The sequence below is a fragment of the Melospiza melodia genome, chromosome 5 (assembly GCF_035770615.1).
Source record: "Melospiza melodia melodia isolate bMelMel2 chromosome 5, bMelMel2.pri, whole genome shotgun sequence".
Classification (NCBI taxonomy): domain Eukaryota; kingdom Metazoa; phylum Chordata; class Aves; order Passeriformes; family Passerellidae; genus Melospiza; species Melospiza melodia.
This window is the reverse complement of record NC_086198.1, coordinates 19903272-19921427: the sequence shown is the minus strand read 5'-3', so window position 1 is coordinate 19921427 and position 18156 is coordinate 19903272. Positions and strand designations below refer to the sequence as shown.

Sequence of the window (18156 nt, the reverse complement as noted above, 5' to 3'; positions counted from 1 at the left end):
CCATTTCTTTTCCTCACGATAAAGTGCTTTTCAATCCAGCAAGTAAAAAATGTTGATTCAGCAAGACACAGAGGACACCCACACACATTCAGCTGGCACGGTATCTGCTGAAACACAGCCACCACAAGGAAATAGGCTGTGGCAGGGCTCTTCAGGCAACTGCTAGGACATATGGAAACCCCAGGATGTCCTGGGAAGTGAAATGGGAAGACTCATATTTAAAGATTCCCTGTGTTTTCATTTTACAAAAGAATAGTTCAAATGTCACTTCTTAATTTGAGAAATAAACTATTCTATGTACTCCTTACAAAAAGCCCCAAAGGAGAAAATCAGAAACCCACCCTTAGTTTGTTTTTAAAGCTCAGAGCCTGTTCTATTTTAGTCCATGCAAATATGTACTTGGCAAGGGATTCCACCTAAACCATCAGTCAGAAATCCAGGCAAATGCTTTACCCTCCCAGAGAGAGCCAGGGCTATCCTTGCCCATGCAAGGAGGGGCAGCACATGCCTGCCCTGTTGAAGGTCACTGGGGGTGCAGGTGACTCCTGTCACAAACCACGTTATCCCTCACAACAGTGCTGCCATGAAACAGCCCTGATGGATTTCTTCCCGGGGTGCTGAAAAGCCAGGATGCAGGTGTGCTTCAAACCCACCATGGAATGAGCCTTGCTGGGAACACACCTTGGGACCCAGGCAGAGACAGGGCAACACAAGGATATTTTTCTGGGCAGGGCTAGAAATGCCCTGTGAACAGCAGCATCTAACAAGCTTTCAGCTCATTATGAGTGACAATGGATTGAATAAAAACATAGACCAAAAATGTCAAGATAGGGAATGTTAGAGCTCAGAAGACAAAAGTTAATTCTAATATTCATTGACTACAAACATGGAAAAAACCCAAACACCAGGAATGCAGGAAATAAATCATTAACACTGCTGAAAGTTAAGGGAATAAAAGATTCGACTACTTCCACTGTTTTATGGGAAACTCCAAAAAAACCTTTGCATCTTATCAGATCCCATGACAGTTAAACATCTTATTTCTGGCACACATCTTCATGACTTTGCGTTAGAAGGAAGGTTACTGAAGGTTGAGAATCTTCACAGTGATTTTGCAGCTTTCAGCTTTCTGAAAAAGTCCCCAGGGCTGAATTCAAGTTGGAATGGAAAGTGCATCTCCCACACCCCAGCACAACTCTTTGCCCTGCTCCAACTGCTCTTGTCCTCTTATTCTTCTTTAATAATTCATCCAGAGCCCCCTCTCTGCAAAATCACCGTGAAGGGGAGTGTTCAGCAGCAGACCCCTGTAAGCCCAGTCACAAACCTGCTTTTAAACGCTACTCATCGAACCAAGTAAAAAGAAACAACTCATTTCATACAGGAGCAGAGATGACTCTGAATTAAATAGATTCTGAGCTTCCCCAGAGAACTCTGAAGCACTTAGGAAGGAAAAGTCAGCCTGCACTACTTCTAAACAGGAAGCAAGTGCCTTGTAAGTGGGAATTGCTAAACTTTTCTTTTTTTTTTCCTCTAGTGTCTGTATTACACAGGAAAGAAAGGTGGCAATCAAGAAACAAGTTCAGAAAAGGTGGGAGAGGGGTTACATAAGTGGAGGATATCAGAATGCACTGAATTTACTTTTTTTTGCAGCAAAGGAAGAACAGAGTATTAATGGCAGAACAGTTACTCATGGAGACCTCAGTTCTGTTTTATAGGATCTTTAGCTCAGTTTCCAAAGTTCTTTGGAAAACACTGTCATTACAACACATGGCTTAGTCTCCCGGGAAACTGGAGCAAAGCCACTAGAGCACAAGCAAATTAGATTAATCTTCAGTCTTAACTGTACTTTAACCCCTCTGCCCTGCAGCTGGTGAAGCTCAGCTGACAAGGTAGGCACATCTTAACAACAAGGCTCAAAACACTGAAGTGTCCAACCGTCCCACCACCACTGAGGTATATCCAAAGCAAGCAATAGAGGCTCCCCAAAGTGTGCTTGGTTTTCTTCCTTTAAAAAAAAAAAAAAAGAAAATAGCAGAAAAAAAAAAGAGTTAAGCTCATTCATTAGAACAAGAAAAAAAAAAAGATATTCTGAAGAAAAAGTAAAAAATACAGCAATTTGCATGTAGGTGTTGAATACCCTGCTAACTAAGAGCCAAGTTAAATTCTACTGCTAACAGAGCTCAGCCAAATACTATCTTATCTCTCTAATCAGAAACTGAATGAAAAACACGGGGAAGCAAGATGAAAAAAAAAATATTCAAACACTTGCATGCCTTTAGTTCTCTTATCTACAAAGCATCAAAAGTAGACTCAAAGCTGTTAATTTTTTCCCCCTTTCTGCATCAGGAAGATTCAGAGGCATAGAAATGTTTGTTGCCTCAGTAAAACTGCATCATTATTCCTCTCCTACTCCTATTAGGATGAGGACATGACTGTGGGATGCCAGGCAGTATTTCCACTCTTAGCAGGAAGCAGAGGACAGCAATGTGGGTGCCCGGCTCTGTGGAGTCTGTTCAGCAGCACAGAACATGCTCAGAGAAACGCCAGAGGAAATCAGGTACTTGGCAATGCAAGCTCTCATTCAGCATGTAACAAGATGCATAAATACAGAAAGTGACAGCAAAGGAAATGCCAAAACCTGCTTGAAGGCTTTGTAACACCAGCCAGGTAGCATTAAAGACACATCAGTCTCACCCTGTGACCTGCCATTCCATATTCTCAGGCTACCTCAGCCCCACCGGTCACAGCTACTGACAGAGGAGTGGCTTTCAAGAATTTTGGACTGATATTACCAGCTTTTAGAATGGACGAGAATGAAAAAAAACGGTTTAAAACAATAAACAGGTAAAATATTCAACATGAAGATCGAATAAGCCAAAGCACTGACTCAAATTCCATTCCAGTCAGGAAGAGACTTCCTGTTACAGACAAGGATTTTGGCTGACAAAGAATTTTCCTTAATTGATAATTCACTTCCTTGCTACAGACTTCTTGCACCTAGGAAGTTTGTTCCAGCTAGCTTGAGAAAGATTGCTACAATAAAAACCAGCCAATTAACTTGTGAACTAGGACAGAAGAATGGCCACTTTCTACCCCTCATTCTGGACAGTATGCAAATCCATCTACCTTGTACATGAATCCCCCATACATCAGTCAGCATCTTTTTCCTCTGAAAGGAAGCCCTCAGCAGTGTGCCAGAGACTAATTTGGCTCCCTTCTCACAGATATTAATTAAACCCTCATCCAAATGAGGACTGGAAGATGAGCCCTTTTCCCTTGTAATGTTTTAAAATGCAATTAAGAGTAAATGGTACAACTGAAAGATGCCTAGACACACACAGATGGGTTCCAGAAGCAGAACAATTTGCCACAAGCAACATTCATTCCAAACACAAGGTGATGGCACCAGGACAAGCCAAGGAAGAATGTGGCTTAATTAAATTTCATTAGAAGAACATAAATCTTGACACAGCACTCTGCAACAGCTCTGTCTCAAACACTGCCTGATCAAATCCCTTCGACTGTGGTATAACAGTCCTTCCCTTTCCATGCCACTGGGACTCCAGGTATTCCAACCTGTGTTGGGATGTGCCTGGGAAGGAGACAGTGACCCTGAGGCTGCAGCAAGAGCAGCTCCTGTCACCAGAAGGGCTTTAATCCAGTCACATCCCTCCTGCCACTTGAGGGGAAAAAGAGTGTGTGTAGTTCTCAATAAATTGGGAAAACCACATATTATCACAGCAGCTTCACTTTGTACTAATTACAAAATACATATATAGGCTGGGGGGAGATAAAGACTTGTGACAACTGCACACAAGACACAAATATTATCTGCACAGGACAAGACCAGAATTTGAAAACACCAGAAGCTTGCATGCAAGTTTAAACTCACTATTATTAGTCCGATTCCCCTTTCCCATTCCCTTTGGTTCCTCTGCGAAAAACAGAGCTGGTGAAAGCTCAGTTTTCTTCAGAGTGAGATTCCTTCAGTAAAAGGAGCACTGATGATTTTATATGCATTTGGAGATATTCCTGGAAGCAACCAAGGCACTGGCAGGAGTTAAGGGAAGCTACAAGTCCACCTGCCTGTTTAAGCTTGAAACAACCCTAAGCCACATGCTGCTTGACCTGTCTGTTCTCAAAATCCCAGTGCCAGCCTCCCAACAGCTCCTTACCCTCCACACCTGCAATGCTCTTTTGGTGATTGCAAACCACACTTTGGTAACCATCATCTAAATCAGCAGAAAAGCACTGTAAAAAAGAAGTGACTGACCAGCATATATACGTTTTTTGAAAATCTATTTTTTTCTCCTCTGGTGCTAAGCAGGCACACAGTAAAACAAACAAAACACCAATCTGAAAATAGATTTTCTGTCTAGGTGGCTTTAAATAAGACTGAATGATGAAAAAGCCTGAACCTTTGGCACAGAGAAAGACTGTTCAAAGTGAACACCCCTAGAGAAGGAAATGCTAGAGTTAAAGGAGGAATGGACAAAGCAGATAAAGCTGTCAGTTCTGGCAGAGGGGAGAGGCTAAGAAGTTCCTAAACCCTAGAGTAAAGCCCTGGATGGAAAGAATCAGAGTCAAAGCCAGGCTGTTCTGAATTTGCATGCACCCTATAAAAGGCCTGACAAAGATACTCTAACTGAAAACCTGAAGGCTTGAATTTATTCAGGAATGAACCTTGTTTCTTTTGTGCACATTCAGTAAGAGTTCAAAGGACCAAAATTCAATTTTGCTACTTAAAAAAAACCCCATTAACTCCTTAACTCACTGGGCATCCTGAGCAACACAGATACACTGAATTGTCTGCTGGGTGTGGCAGAATGAACACCTTTCTGACCTGAAGAAGCAAACCAAAACAACAGCTTGAAGTAGATTTGTTTTGAACCACATAATGTTCTATGTGTATCTAAAAAAAACCCAACTGATAACACCCAAACCTTTCCGTGGCACAGCAATTGTCACTTCAAAGGATTTTTCACACCCCTGACTACCTGTGGTTCCCCTCAGAGGCTGCTCTGGATGCAAAGTAGATATGCTGTGAAATAAAAGCTACTTTACACCATAATATTGCCATTATTTGTTAACATCTAGCTCTACTATTATTTTCTTCTATTTTAGCGTAACTTGCTGCATACAACCATAGAGACCTGATGCCGTCTATTCAGCTCCTGTACTGCAGTTTTTTCTCCTCCAGCTGCAAGTTAACTGATTTCAGTGGGTATCTGAACACTGCCCTATTTTATCTGGGCCTACCATGACATCTTGAAAGGACCCAAGTAACTCTGAACAAAGCACCACAAAGAATTCATAGATCTCATTGATGGAAATACTTTTTATTAGAAAGAGTAACAAAGTGCTTCCCATAGGTTTCATTCAATACAGAGATTTTAAGAAATAAGATTCTTCCTTTTTATATGGACAGTTTTGATGTGATGATGTTTCAGCGCAAACCGGGTTCTCCAAGATTCTCCTGCAGAGCTTCTCTGTACACACTCTTTCAACCATTTATGCATTTGGCAGGCATGAAACAGCACTGAAGAGTCCATCCCTTAAAAAATGGAGGTCATGTGAAATGCTTGCAATGTGTAAAAACACTGGCCAATAGGAATTATATTGTTTGTTGTTGTTTAACACAGATTTAAGGGACATAATTCTTTCCTACAGTCCCACACAGAGATGCATAAAGGTGCTTTCAGTTCTAACAATAATAATAATAATAAGAATATGTAACAGCATAAATAACATTATAAATTTTTACTATATAGACAACTGTGAAATTGCCTTTTTTTTTCTTTTTAAAATTTAACCTCCTGTTTTTTTAGCTAGGGACATCCTTTGAACATTTGGTGCTTCCTTTGCCTTCCTGCTATGTCTGGATGGAATAAAGAACACAGCAAGGACTGTTCACCCATTTCCCCCTCACTTCTGGTACACATTTACGATCAGATTTCTTTGGACACACATATGCACCTTTTCACCGCATTCCACTTTCCACTCTTTATGCCTGATTCTATCCCAGTTCCCCTTTTTCCTTAGCTCCTCCTGCCTTCCCTGCAAATGAGAGGGGGATAGTGCAGTAATAGCACAAAATTTAGGACAGACATTTCAGTACAAATTGTTATATATAAGGGAATGTATGAAACCAAACAGGAGAGGGGGATTATCCATGCAATGCATTCTTCTTTTCCCATTTCCAAGCCAACCTTACACCACTAGCACTGTTTTTTCAGGTTGTTAAAAATGCAAAACTTCTGAAAAGGACAAGACATAATTACCCTTAAGAGAAACCACCTAAGACATCCACTAAACACAGTATCAGCCCCAAAGCTACCCTACCTTTCCCCAGAGTACACGTACACAAACATGAACATCGAACAAACAACTGAACTGAACTGATGAGTGCAGCAGTCACAGTTCTGCTCACACTGAAAGGTCACATGCATATAAACAATGTCCTCACTGAGGCTGTTGGTCACACCGTGGTTCACTGCTCCCCCTTCCTTATGTACAGAGCCCAATCACCACTTCAAGGAAATACCACATGCCATCCCACAGCACAGCACCTTTACACAACAGAACTACTGCAACAAGGCTAGCACAGATACACTTCTTCCTATGGGATGAAGAGAATTAGATGAGATCCTCTGTACAGTAACAAGATTGTGGGAAGAAAGAAAGGATTTTTTTTTTTTAACAACAGGATGCTTTTGTAATACAGCCCTTATACAGGAGGAGAATACACATAACTCCATCATTCTAGCTATACAAATGTGCAAAGATGTAAACAGATGTTCTCCTTATAGGGGACTTGAAACAAACCCAAAGCTTACCCCTAGGCACTCCTGAGTACAGAGCTCCTGGCTCTGAGTTCAGCCTGTACTTGTTGTCCAAGGTTTCCCTGCCAGCAGAACTATTTAATCAGGTGCCAATCAACACAGGTTGCCATCTAACTACACAGCTGGGCCTCAGTCCTGCAGTCCTGCTGCTGCAGCAGAGCCTCCTGAACCCAGATGCAGGATCATCTGAAGATCCAGAGAGATGACATGCCTCCTCAGAAGGATACTACTTGCTCATTAGAAAAGCACAGAGACACATCTAGATATGGCATTTCAGTACAAAAGACTCTAGAGGAGCTGGGCTTTCATGTTCACTGCCCTAAATAACAATTATTTTCCTAACAGGAAAGTCTATAAGAACTGGGGCCAGGAGTCCTGGAAACAGCCTAACAGACAAAATGATCCATGCAAAAAGCTGGACTTGAGAATCCAGCAGCAGGAATGGGACTATAGAGAACCCTCCCTTAACTTTAAATGTCTTTGAATAAGACAACATCTTCAACTAATTTATTGTTGTAAAAACATTTAGGAAAAAAGTCACTGCAAAATGTTGAGTAATTTTCTGCAAATTTCACATCTCCTATTACATCTCTTTAAGCAAATATGTAATTTCACTCTACCACAGATGAAATCAATTTTGCAATTAAGTTTCTTGCTAAGAGTAATGTACAACAAATATTAAACTGGTAGCCTATTTAGCAGCAGTAGTAAAGTATAAGTAGTAAAGATTCTGTCCCACTTTTCTGTTTCTCTTCAGGAAAAGAAGAGAACTTGGAAATACCCAGCACACTCCTGGGGTGACTACTGGGGAGTTGAGTGAATTTTGCACCCACTCCTGAATCTATTTAACCTATTCTCTAGGCTGTGTGTGACATATACCTGTAGGCAGGCATTTTTGCTGCCTAGTATGGAAAGGAACCAGTTAAGACTACTAAATAAAATGACCACCTGGTTTCAACTCCATTTTTGCCTTGCAAGACATAACAGGTTGAGTTGGCTTAGGTGCACAAAACTTTAGCTTGTGTAGGCCCACACTGCAGCAAATGTGAGAAGCCTTGAGAGATCTGCTCTGGTATCTGGTTGTTCAGCCACTCATCACACCACCCAGAGGAAGAAGACAACATTCACGCTGTCTGGAATGGCAAGTGTCCAACACTGCAGCTGGAACTACCTACAAACTCCATGAATTATCCAAATATTTATCTTAAGAAGTAGGGCTGGGGGAAAGAGCAAGTACAAAAAATAAAGAAAGAAAAATAGCAGCAGGAGCTGAGTACATTTCCATAAAACAAGGCAGTGCTACACTAGACTGCTTGGCCAACGTAGGCCTGCAATTTCTCCTGAACTACAGCTGAAGTCTTGTCTGATGTCACTAACATTAGTATAAGGGCATTTTGCTGCTACAGCTTGTTTCCTGGGGGAGAGCTTAGTATAAACTACATTACCCAAAGATGCTTTTGTGTCTGGAAACTGTACTCGTCTTACAAATGCAGGTTTGTTACCAAATCTCCCTTGCACAGATTTAGCTTTTCAGCAAAACACTAACGAATTATGCAGATTCAGGGAACAAACAGCACATGAGCCCTCTCAGCAGTGAAACAGAGCACAAGAGGACACACAACTGTCCTCTTAAACCAGACATGAAATTTTCACTATACAAAGCAAGATCATGGAGAGAGTAGAAGGGAAAATGAAAAGCCAGTCCTTTGGCTAAGGCCCCAAGAGCGCAGAAAACAGTGCATTTCACACCCTTACATTACAAACATCTCCTTTCTTCCTCCTAAAAGATGTAGTAGGGCAGTGCTGATTTGGTTTAAAATGTAATTTTAGTCCCCATCACCAGAAGTTCAGCAATTTGAAGCACTGCAGCTTTTGATATACCACCCATTTACATAAACACATAAATTCACTGACATAGTGACAGTGTTGAAATACGTCATCCAAATAGTATCTATAAAATTTTACTGTTGTACATAAATAATGACAAGGCACAGAACAGCCACCAGTCCAAGAGCTTGTAGGCCAAGAAACCAGAGCATAACCCAGAAGAATATAATTATCACGGGTTCCACTATCCGTTCTCCAAAGTACATCCTTGTGAAGCCTATTCTGATAAGGCTTTTGTTTAGTTCTCCAAACAGAGTTCCCATCTTTTTGTAGTCATCTATCACAGGTTCCGTGCTGTGGTTCCTTTGCTCTTGGTGGACCTGTAGGCAAAAGACAAAAAGAGGAAATATGTTGTACAATTTTATTACTGTGATTCTGAATAAGTCTCTCATCTGTTTCTATCTGAATGCATAAAACTAAGACACACATGCAATAAATCTACTTCTTAAATCAAGAAACTGAAAATACTACATAACTTGTGACCTTGGTACAATGCTAAGGATGTAATTTGTCCAAACCTGGGACATCTGAAGTGGTGCTACAAATACATGACAGCCTCCCTTCCCTCCAGATGCCACTCCAGAGGAGGTGTAAAGCTCTCCTGCAGGTCATACATCTTACCTGTCTGTGCAACCTGCCTGTGGTTGTCAGGGCAACCACAATGGAATGAGATGTCTCTGATTCCAGGGAGGCGATTTGGCTGAACTATTTCCAGAACATCTCCAGAACTACAAGAATGATATCAAACTATTAAACATGTACTATGAAGTGTTTTGCACTGAAGCCTAAGGAACTGAAGGGCTGCTAATCACTGCTGAAAGAAGGGCACTGGATTTGACCAGGAAAGTGACAAACATCTGTCCCAATGTTGGTGTAAGAAACCATACAAGCCAGACAAAGGAAGACAGATGAAAGGACTGCACAGATGCAAAGTGGTGGTATAAAAAAGCAAAGGGAAGGAGAAACAAGTTCTGGACTTTTTGTGAAATAAAAAATGGCAGAGCAAATGTACAGGAAGGCAGAGATCCATCTTTAAATGAAGATGCCACAGGTAAGTATCAGTGCAGAAAACAGGAACGTTTCACCATGTAAACTGTAACTAGATTAGAGTTTGAGATCCCATCTCTCTTCTCCAGTGTCCAGAGATTCTTTGCACAAAACCTTATTGCCTTGTGTTTGGGTATAACAGGGCAAACATGTTTTCAAGATGATGAACATGAATCTTCTAATGCTTCCATTAGGCAGCAGTGAAAACACATACAGCAGGTACTCATAAATAATTCAGGTGACTGATCAATAGGTCCCACAAATTGCCCACAAGCTCTATGCACAATTAGTCTACTCCCAGATTCAAAGCAAACATGTTCCATCTTCAAGGATGAATGCTATTCTGCATCCCTTGCTCCATGGCTTGGTCTTGGTAGAGAAACAGAAATTCCTTTTCACACCAGTGCCAGGCTTTCCATTAGAGAGCAAATAATAAAGTGAACTACCATTCTTACAGAAAAACATACAGCAAAGACCAACGGAAGCCAGTACTGCTTTTCCAGGTCAGACTTTAGGCCACCATGCAGAACCTGCTGGCTGAATGCTCTGAGTAAAGCCCTACAGCTGCTGCTGGAAGAAAAACCCCAAAAGTCCCTCAGCTGAAAGTACCAGGTTTTTTTTCTTTTTAAAATTTACTTACTCATAAAGAGTCTGGTTTAAGCTTCAGTACTGAATCTCATAAAGGGACAGGTGCAGAAAGCCTAAATATTAATGTGTTCATAACTAATTCATAACTAATACTCTGCTCACGCCGTCTACAGAACATCCTGAGCAGGCACAACTGCAGCACTGGAGGTTATGTACAGACAGACACTTGCCTGCCTCTTCTCAGCCAACTTCGCAGGCCCCGGTTGTTTTCTCCCCCTTACTGGATTTTCTTCAGCATATTAGCTTTAACTGTGCTTTATTTAATTCAATTTAATTCAAAGAAACATTGACTCATCAATAATCTCAATGTTTCAAGATCAGTCTCTTCCAGAGAAGCAGGGCCCCTTGTGAGCCCCTGTAAACTTGGCAGGGCTGGGAAGACAATGGAACTCTCATCCCTCCATTCCTAAAGAGCACAGGGAGACAAACAGACTCTTAGCCTAAGTGTATACAGACCACAGCAACCAGGGGAAAAGAAAAGGGATGTGCTGGGAAGGGAAAATAAATTTATTTGCTTCCTGCATGCAGAGACCAGAGAGAGCATGTGACAGATGATGGTGGAGAGGATCAGAGCACAGCTCACATCAAGCAATGCACATACCACTTCTGAGAGAACAGCTGAGAAATCACTACATTTTCTAGCCATGGCCAGAGCAACCAGGAGGGGGGAAACATGCACATCACTTCTTCACCCCTGGCTTGTTAGTGGTACTCAGCAAGGTCCTGGAAGCCTTCCCACGGAACAAGTGCAGCACTGGCCAGGAGGCTGCCAGCAGGCACAGGTCTGCAGGTCCTCTGCAGCTCCCACTGGGCTAAGCAGGATTAACCACACGTGTTCATGCCAACTATGCCATTCCTGCTATGAGGAGCTGTACAACACACAATTGCCCTCGCAGCCCTGCTTGCTTCCATAAGCTAACAGCAAGAAGTTGCACACCTTCTCTTAAACAAACTAAACACAGTAAATTCCACCTCACTGAGGTTGTCCAGGTATTTTTTATTTTTTCATTACCGCTCCCACACCTTCTCAAACAAGGGTAGATTCGTGGATTCCAAAGCGATTAGACACAGGGAGCTGCCAGCCACAGAGACTGACAAGTGCATGTTTAACTACAGAACAAGTGTCAAGTTATTTTTCCAAATATTTTTCAATAGCTTACAAAACCTTTCAAAATGATCAAGGAAATTCTCAAGACTTCAAAGTCTGCTTCAGTTAATTCAGGCTAAGTATATCTTGCTTCAGGCAACTTAGCAATAAGCAAGTGAAGCTGAGAACAGATAATCAGTCACGAAACACTGATGGCATATTTTTCTTTACTATTGTGTAATATTTCACATGCTGGACAAATAATTTTTTCAGAGGTGTAGCTAAAACAGGATTGGGGCAAATGTCAGTAATGTTACAATACTCCAAATTGCTAAGGAATAATAAATAAGCTTTAATACTGCAGCTAGAATTTCTCTCACTAACTTTCAGGGCAACAGTAAAATGGCATGCAGCCCCATGTATGTGCCATAGCTCTCAAATCATAACCTCAGAACCAAATTCTTTTTTTTCCCCAACAAAAAAATACTTTTCTAAACAATTTTAGAAATTGGCCGCCTTCAGTGAACACACAGTTCCCAACTGACTCTTTAATTTTTGCTGAACTATTTTCATAGGGCTATTTTCATACTAATCTTGCTGAATCAGCCTGAAGCCAGACAGACACTACCTTAACAGACAAAATGTGAAGGGAGAAATGTACCCATTCTGAGCAGCTCACCCCCTTGCCTCTGCAAAACCAGAGCTTCCTGGTGTAAAAGCAGAAGTTTCTGCTGCAAAGTTGCTATTTTAAAACTCAACAACCCAGCCTAGGTTTTGTAACTTTTAAGAATCGATTGTGTATCAGGAGGGAGCAGAGGGAATCTCTTGATCTGCGCTAGCCCCAGAGAAAACATGTTTTCCAGGCTTTGCCCAGCTGCTCTTCTCATAATTAAGTGCCATGCAGGGGGCACTCCCAGACCTCATCTGCTGCAGCTCAGGAGGGAATATAAGAGACGGCCACTTCAACTTCACTCATTTGAGGGCCTTTCCTCACTCTGTGAAACACCGGAGTGATGAAGAAATTGAGAGGGACTGGGGAACAGCAGCGCAGCCAGAGATCTAGATGGATGATATCTCCTGAAAAGAGAGGAATAGCAGCACTGCCTTCCAGACAAGAATCCTCTTTCCCCCTTCCTCCAACTGGCTGAAAGACACTCACCAAATATACACATATGATATTATTCCTGAAGGAGAAAGGAGAACAAGGCTTTCCTAAGTGAATAAGTCTAAACCAGAATGTATTAGAAATGCTGATTGCATTTGTTTCCTAACCTTATGTTTCTTATCAAATTACTGCAATGAATTACTTCTTATTATAATTTAAATTAATTTTACATCAATATAATTTTATTTTAGGCTTACTGGGATGACTTAGTCTGAATTCTGAATCTATCCTCTGTCAGTTTGAAACTATTCCCCCTTGTCTTATCCCTACACGCCCCTGTAAAAGGTCCCTCTCCAATTCTCTCCTTTTAGGCACTGCAAGGTGCTATAATGGCTCCCTGGAGCCTTCTCCACGCTGAAGAGCCCCAACTCTCTCAGCTTGTCTTAAACAGGAGAGGGGCATCTTCATCACCTCTGAGCCCCTTCATGGCTCTCTTCTGGACTCATTCCAGCAGGTCCATGTCTTTCCTGTGCTGGGGGCTCCAGTGCTTGCAGCACTCCATACTCAATTTTGTATATGGTTTTTAATTTTTTATTTTATTTTAAATAAAATATTTTATTTTAATTTTTAATTTTTTATTTTAAATTACTTAAAGATAAAAACAGAGTTATCATACAGAACAGAAAGCGAAGCAGCTGATCCGCTCCACTGCTCCGCAAGCACAAACAATGTCCTTCACAAACCCACTGGTACCCTCAGGTTCCCCTCAACCACCCCATTTCCTCTAGTCTTTTCAGATGTTTGGTATTTTAAAATTTCTCTCCCTCTTCAAAATGGCACATCTTCACCAGCAAAGCCATGGTCTGCTGTCTCCCACTGTTTACTGGCAGAAAGTCAGAACTTGAAGATCCAAACTCTGAAAAGCTTTTATACTGAAACCTGGAACTAAGTTTTCCCCTCTGTTAAGGTCAAATAGCTTAGGGGCTTTGATGCTTCAAGGAGAGCCATGACAGACCCTCACAGGTGTGATGCAGGATGCCATAAAATCACTTTTTTGCAGAATGAAACCCTACAAGGAGGTCACAGAGGAGCTACTAAGTGCCAAGTTCTGCCTGCTTCCAGAACAGCTGATGCTCCCTCATCCCTGAGGTGCTTCTAGAAGAAAATCCTCCATGTAATTAATCTTTTCCTTGACTAGCTTTAAAACAACAAAGAAGGTAAAGTCCTACTCATCCTACTGAACCCAACTAACATCCGGTTGTGGCTTTTCCAGTTATGTTTGTCATCAACATAACACAAAATTCCCTGTGTTCCGACCACTAACTACCCCTGCTTGTGGCAAACTTCCATGCATTCACTGAAACTCACTGCTTCCTAAACTCAGGGAAGCACATGGTATGTCATGAGCAGAGGCTGCTCCACACCAGCCTGACAGAACAATCTTTATCTTGCTTACCCCCTTCCTATCAAAGGGTGCTTTGACCAGGCAGTGAAACATGAGATCCCATCAGAACATCCTGCCCCCAGAAAGAAGCCATCTTTGCAGTGAGTCATACGCTATTCCCTGGGATAGAAGGATAAAGTTAGCACTGAAGTCTTCTCAATGGCCTACGTCTGATCCCTGTTTGCATCTCCTATATGTGGCCAGTTTCTGGTCTTTTCTGCTCAGATTGCTGAGAGCACACAGTTCCTGCCCCTGACCATTTGCAGATCACACCAAGAAAGTCTGCCAAGCCTACGGAGGATGCAGAACACAAATGGGTCCAAGAAGGGCACAAAACTACCCTACACACATGGGAAGTTATTTTCATGTGCCTAATAAAAAAGAGCATGGGAGCGCAGATTTAACATTTATTTTTTCTGCTGGGAGGATTGAACAGCTCTAAAGTAACCACAAGTTTCAGTTCTGTAAGTTCACCCCTGATGTGGCCGTGTGGAGAACAGGCATAGTTATGTTTTCCAGGCATATTATCTGCTGAAGCAGCAGCTTGATCCACAGTTTTCCACACTTAGCCTAGGAATCTTGAGATGGTGTGTTTAGTTTGGGATTTTTGTGTGTGTGTGGAAAAGACCCACCAAGTAACTGACTTTCACTTGAGTGAAAGAATTGGATAAAGTACAAGAGCCTTTGTTTTGTGGAAGGAGGGAATAGATGAACACAAGGAACCTGCTCCACATGAAGATTCAGGATGTTAAAAAAAAAATCCATTCAACCACTCTGAAGGTACAAGATCCATTGAAGCAAACCAATGGCGTTCTTGTCTTTGGTCATGACTAATGAATAGAAGAAATCTCAACAGTCTTCTCTTGTTCAAACAACCTGAAAAATTCCCACCACAGACTTAACAACAGCACCAGACTGAGTACAAGTCTGTAATTGCCTCTTTTCTTGCATCTACTGCCTGAAAGGGCATTAGCCAAACATTGAACTCCAACAATAGAGGAAAAAAGACCAATGAATTGGGAAAATAACTACTCTCCATGTAAAAGCTTATGATTTTACAGTCAAAAAAGTGCTGCTGGGCAAAGAAGGCAATGAGAAAGGACAAAAAGGTACACACAATGCTCATCTCCAACACAGAAAAGCAGCAGTGTCTCTAAATTGTGTGACATGCCTCCAATCGCAATTCATCATACGTACAGTCATAAAAGAAAGAAAAAGAATGGCATATTTAAGAGAATTATTTCCACATTATAGAGAAAAGAAATCACTTCTGAGTACCATAGCAAGCATGTGTTTAATTACATCTAAATGAGACATCAAAAAAACCCTGTAATAAAGAATGCAGGGATGACTTCTGAATGAGGTATTTAAAAAACCCCAACCCTCTAATAAAGAAATGCAAGGATATCATATTTACACACCCATCTGAACATTTCTTTTTTTTTTTTTCCAAGTAAGAAGTTTTCTCTGCAGTATTTAACTGCTCACTATTTATTTTACTCCAGTCGTGGTTATTTTTACTCCAGGGAACAGGTGGTGTGTCTGCTATCTGAAGCCCACAGACACCTAAATGTCAAAAAAGGCAGTGAGATATGACTTTAAGAACAAGCTTACTTTCAAAAACATAGGAGCATTTTTCACCAAGTTGGGATGTTAATGTTCAGAAGAAAGTGCCTCAGAGTTACCTTCTACAGAAGATGAAAACTGAAACTGAAAATACTTCAGGACCACTCATAATGAAAAAAAAAAAAAAGAGAAGAAAGTGAGCAGATGACAGAGACCAGGATGGAAGAAACCACAAGTCCTCTCCCCTCCAGACTAAGAGACCAATTTATCTGGGTGCAGAAAGGGATACACCAGCCAACATGCAGCGACAAATATTTTAAAGTTGGGTAGCCAGCCATGGAAGTCCTGAAGGAAGGAATGATCCAATCTCACTGGTACTCAGCCATATGACCACCCAGTGTATTGCCATGGACAGGCTCTGGAGATTTGCAGCCAACAGCAGGTCCCAGTGGTGGCCTGCTCTCTGTGCAAGCACAGCCTCACCCCATTGCAGGGCACCAGCACAAGCCCTGCTGATGCGCTGGCCGGGGGGTGCTGCCTTTGTGTTTCCTACTCCTCCACATATGCAAAACAGTTTTATTACTGGTAACGCCTGGCACCTGATCAGAACCTCACTCTGCTTTCTTGTACTTAAAAGATATCTTACACTTAATTAAAATAAAGTGAAATTTGCCCAAGAAGGGCAAATGATTTTTGGCAACGTTTCTGATTTTCTTCCTCTTTACTACAGGAAAAGACCAGTCTCCCTTTGCATCTTTTGCTAGCGTAAAATTAACAATCAGTATTTAACCTTGTCAACGTAAGCAGTAAAAAGACCTTGATATTGAGCCAACAGACTACAAAGATAACTCAATTAATTTCAACTGTCTGGAGAAAAAAACCCCCAAACTACAAACCAGCTTCATTTCTCTAGGCTAATTTTAATTTGATATTTAACTATGAAAAGATCAATAGATTTGGAAATGAGGAAAAAAAAACCCTTCAATTCCAGATGAAAAACAAGATAGAACAAACCAAGTTTAACTTCTTCCTCTGGGGAAAGGAAGCAAATGCAAGAAAACTAGAAAAATTCTTAATACCAAAAGTACTTTATAGCAGCTATCAATAAAAGTTACATACTTAGAGGAAGTTTAAACAGATGATTGCAAACTAAAGCTTGGGTTAACATTCATTTTACAGCAAGAATCTAGAAATCATTTATAAAATTGAGACAAGATGTTTCTATAGAAACAAGCAACAACATAAGAAAAGCAACAGCACTGGATTCCCTTCAGTCAGCTTTTATAGCAACTCAAGTTTAGAATGAACAGTTGCTGGAACAAACTCTGAAATACCAGGAGAAGTTTTGTGTTAAAGAGATGAAAAGGCTTTTCCAGATACTTTAACTTGTGTATGGGTAGAACAGAGATAGCTTCTAAAAGAATAGAGGCTTCCCTTGATAAACACAAAAAATGTCCCATGATTTCACGAGTAAATTCCCCACTAACAGAGGACCAGATGAGAAAGTGTGAAACACAAGAACCTGGCACAGGAGGGTCCATGGGAGAGGAAACCTGCCTGCTCCCATGTCAAGATCTGCTGCCTCACTCCCCCACTTCAGGATGCTGTTTATACTCCCTGCTCCTGCTACTGTCCCTGAAACTTGATCTCGTCTGTCCTGCAATTTTACATAGAGACTAGATCAAATGCAGTGTCTAATCCATCTTTTCATTACACCTGCAACATTTAATTTCCACTGGATTTCATTTATCAGGGTCCCCTACTAAAACTGGTCAGCTTGACTCAGCACAAAGGTTTGCAACCCCTGTACATTCAGCATGGTATCAAATGCACTGGCTTGCTGAAAAGCAACAGCTCTTAATTTTGCCTTTTAAGGAGAGGATATTTCTATTCACTTCTATCTCCAGAATACTTTTTTCTTTAAGAAAATGGGATCTTCCCATCATTCAAACAGAGCATATTATGCTAGCTATTGTAGATGCTACATATTGTTGAAGGGTTGGGGGTTTTTTCTTCAAATACTGTTAGGCCCCAGAAAACTTAATAATGCTCTTAAGAAAGTTATTATCATCTATTATTTTATAGTTACAAACCTCTGCAATAGAGTTCATTTATCTGCAGAGCCAGAACAAATTTGGGATTAAGTCCTCCTTGTCGAGTACGATTACTTTCGGAAACAAATTCCAACAACTGTGAGCAGGAGAAACCTACAATTTTCAGATTATCTCAGTGTAGAATAAATTAGAAATAGGTTTCCAGCCTTAGGCATTGCAAGTTCCACATATACAAGTGTACTTTAGATAATTCTTGATCATTACTGACTTATGACTGAAAGTATGCCATTCTGAGCAACACAGCACACAACCACCCAACAGTGGAAGATGAAGATTTTACACAAGGCATACCACGGGTCTGTTGATATTATTCTCTAGTTTTGCTTCTGCTCATCCTCCCCATTCTGGAGAAATACTAGTGATATTGTAAAGATATTCAAAAAGTTCAGGGCTTGAACTTCGTTGAGAGACACCCA

At 41.1% G+C, this 18156-nt stretch overlaps 1 protein-coding gene across 2 annotated transcripts in view; it reads right to left on the bottom strand.

The window, feature by feature from the left end:
- Nucleotides 1-5318: 5318 nt before the first annotated feature.
- Nucleotides 5319-18156, bottom strand: part of FAM241A (family with sequence similarity 241 member A) — a 56839-nt gene continuing 44001 nt past the window's right edge. For both annotated transcript variants that reach the window (XM_063156500.1, XM_063156499.1), the window contains exon 2: nt 5319-9049. In XM_063156500.1, the coding sequence (XP_063012570.1) occupies nt 8804-9049 (246 nt within the window). In that variant the 3' untranslated portion in view covers nt 5319-8803. The remainder of the gene's footprint in view (nt 9050-18156) is intronic.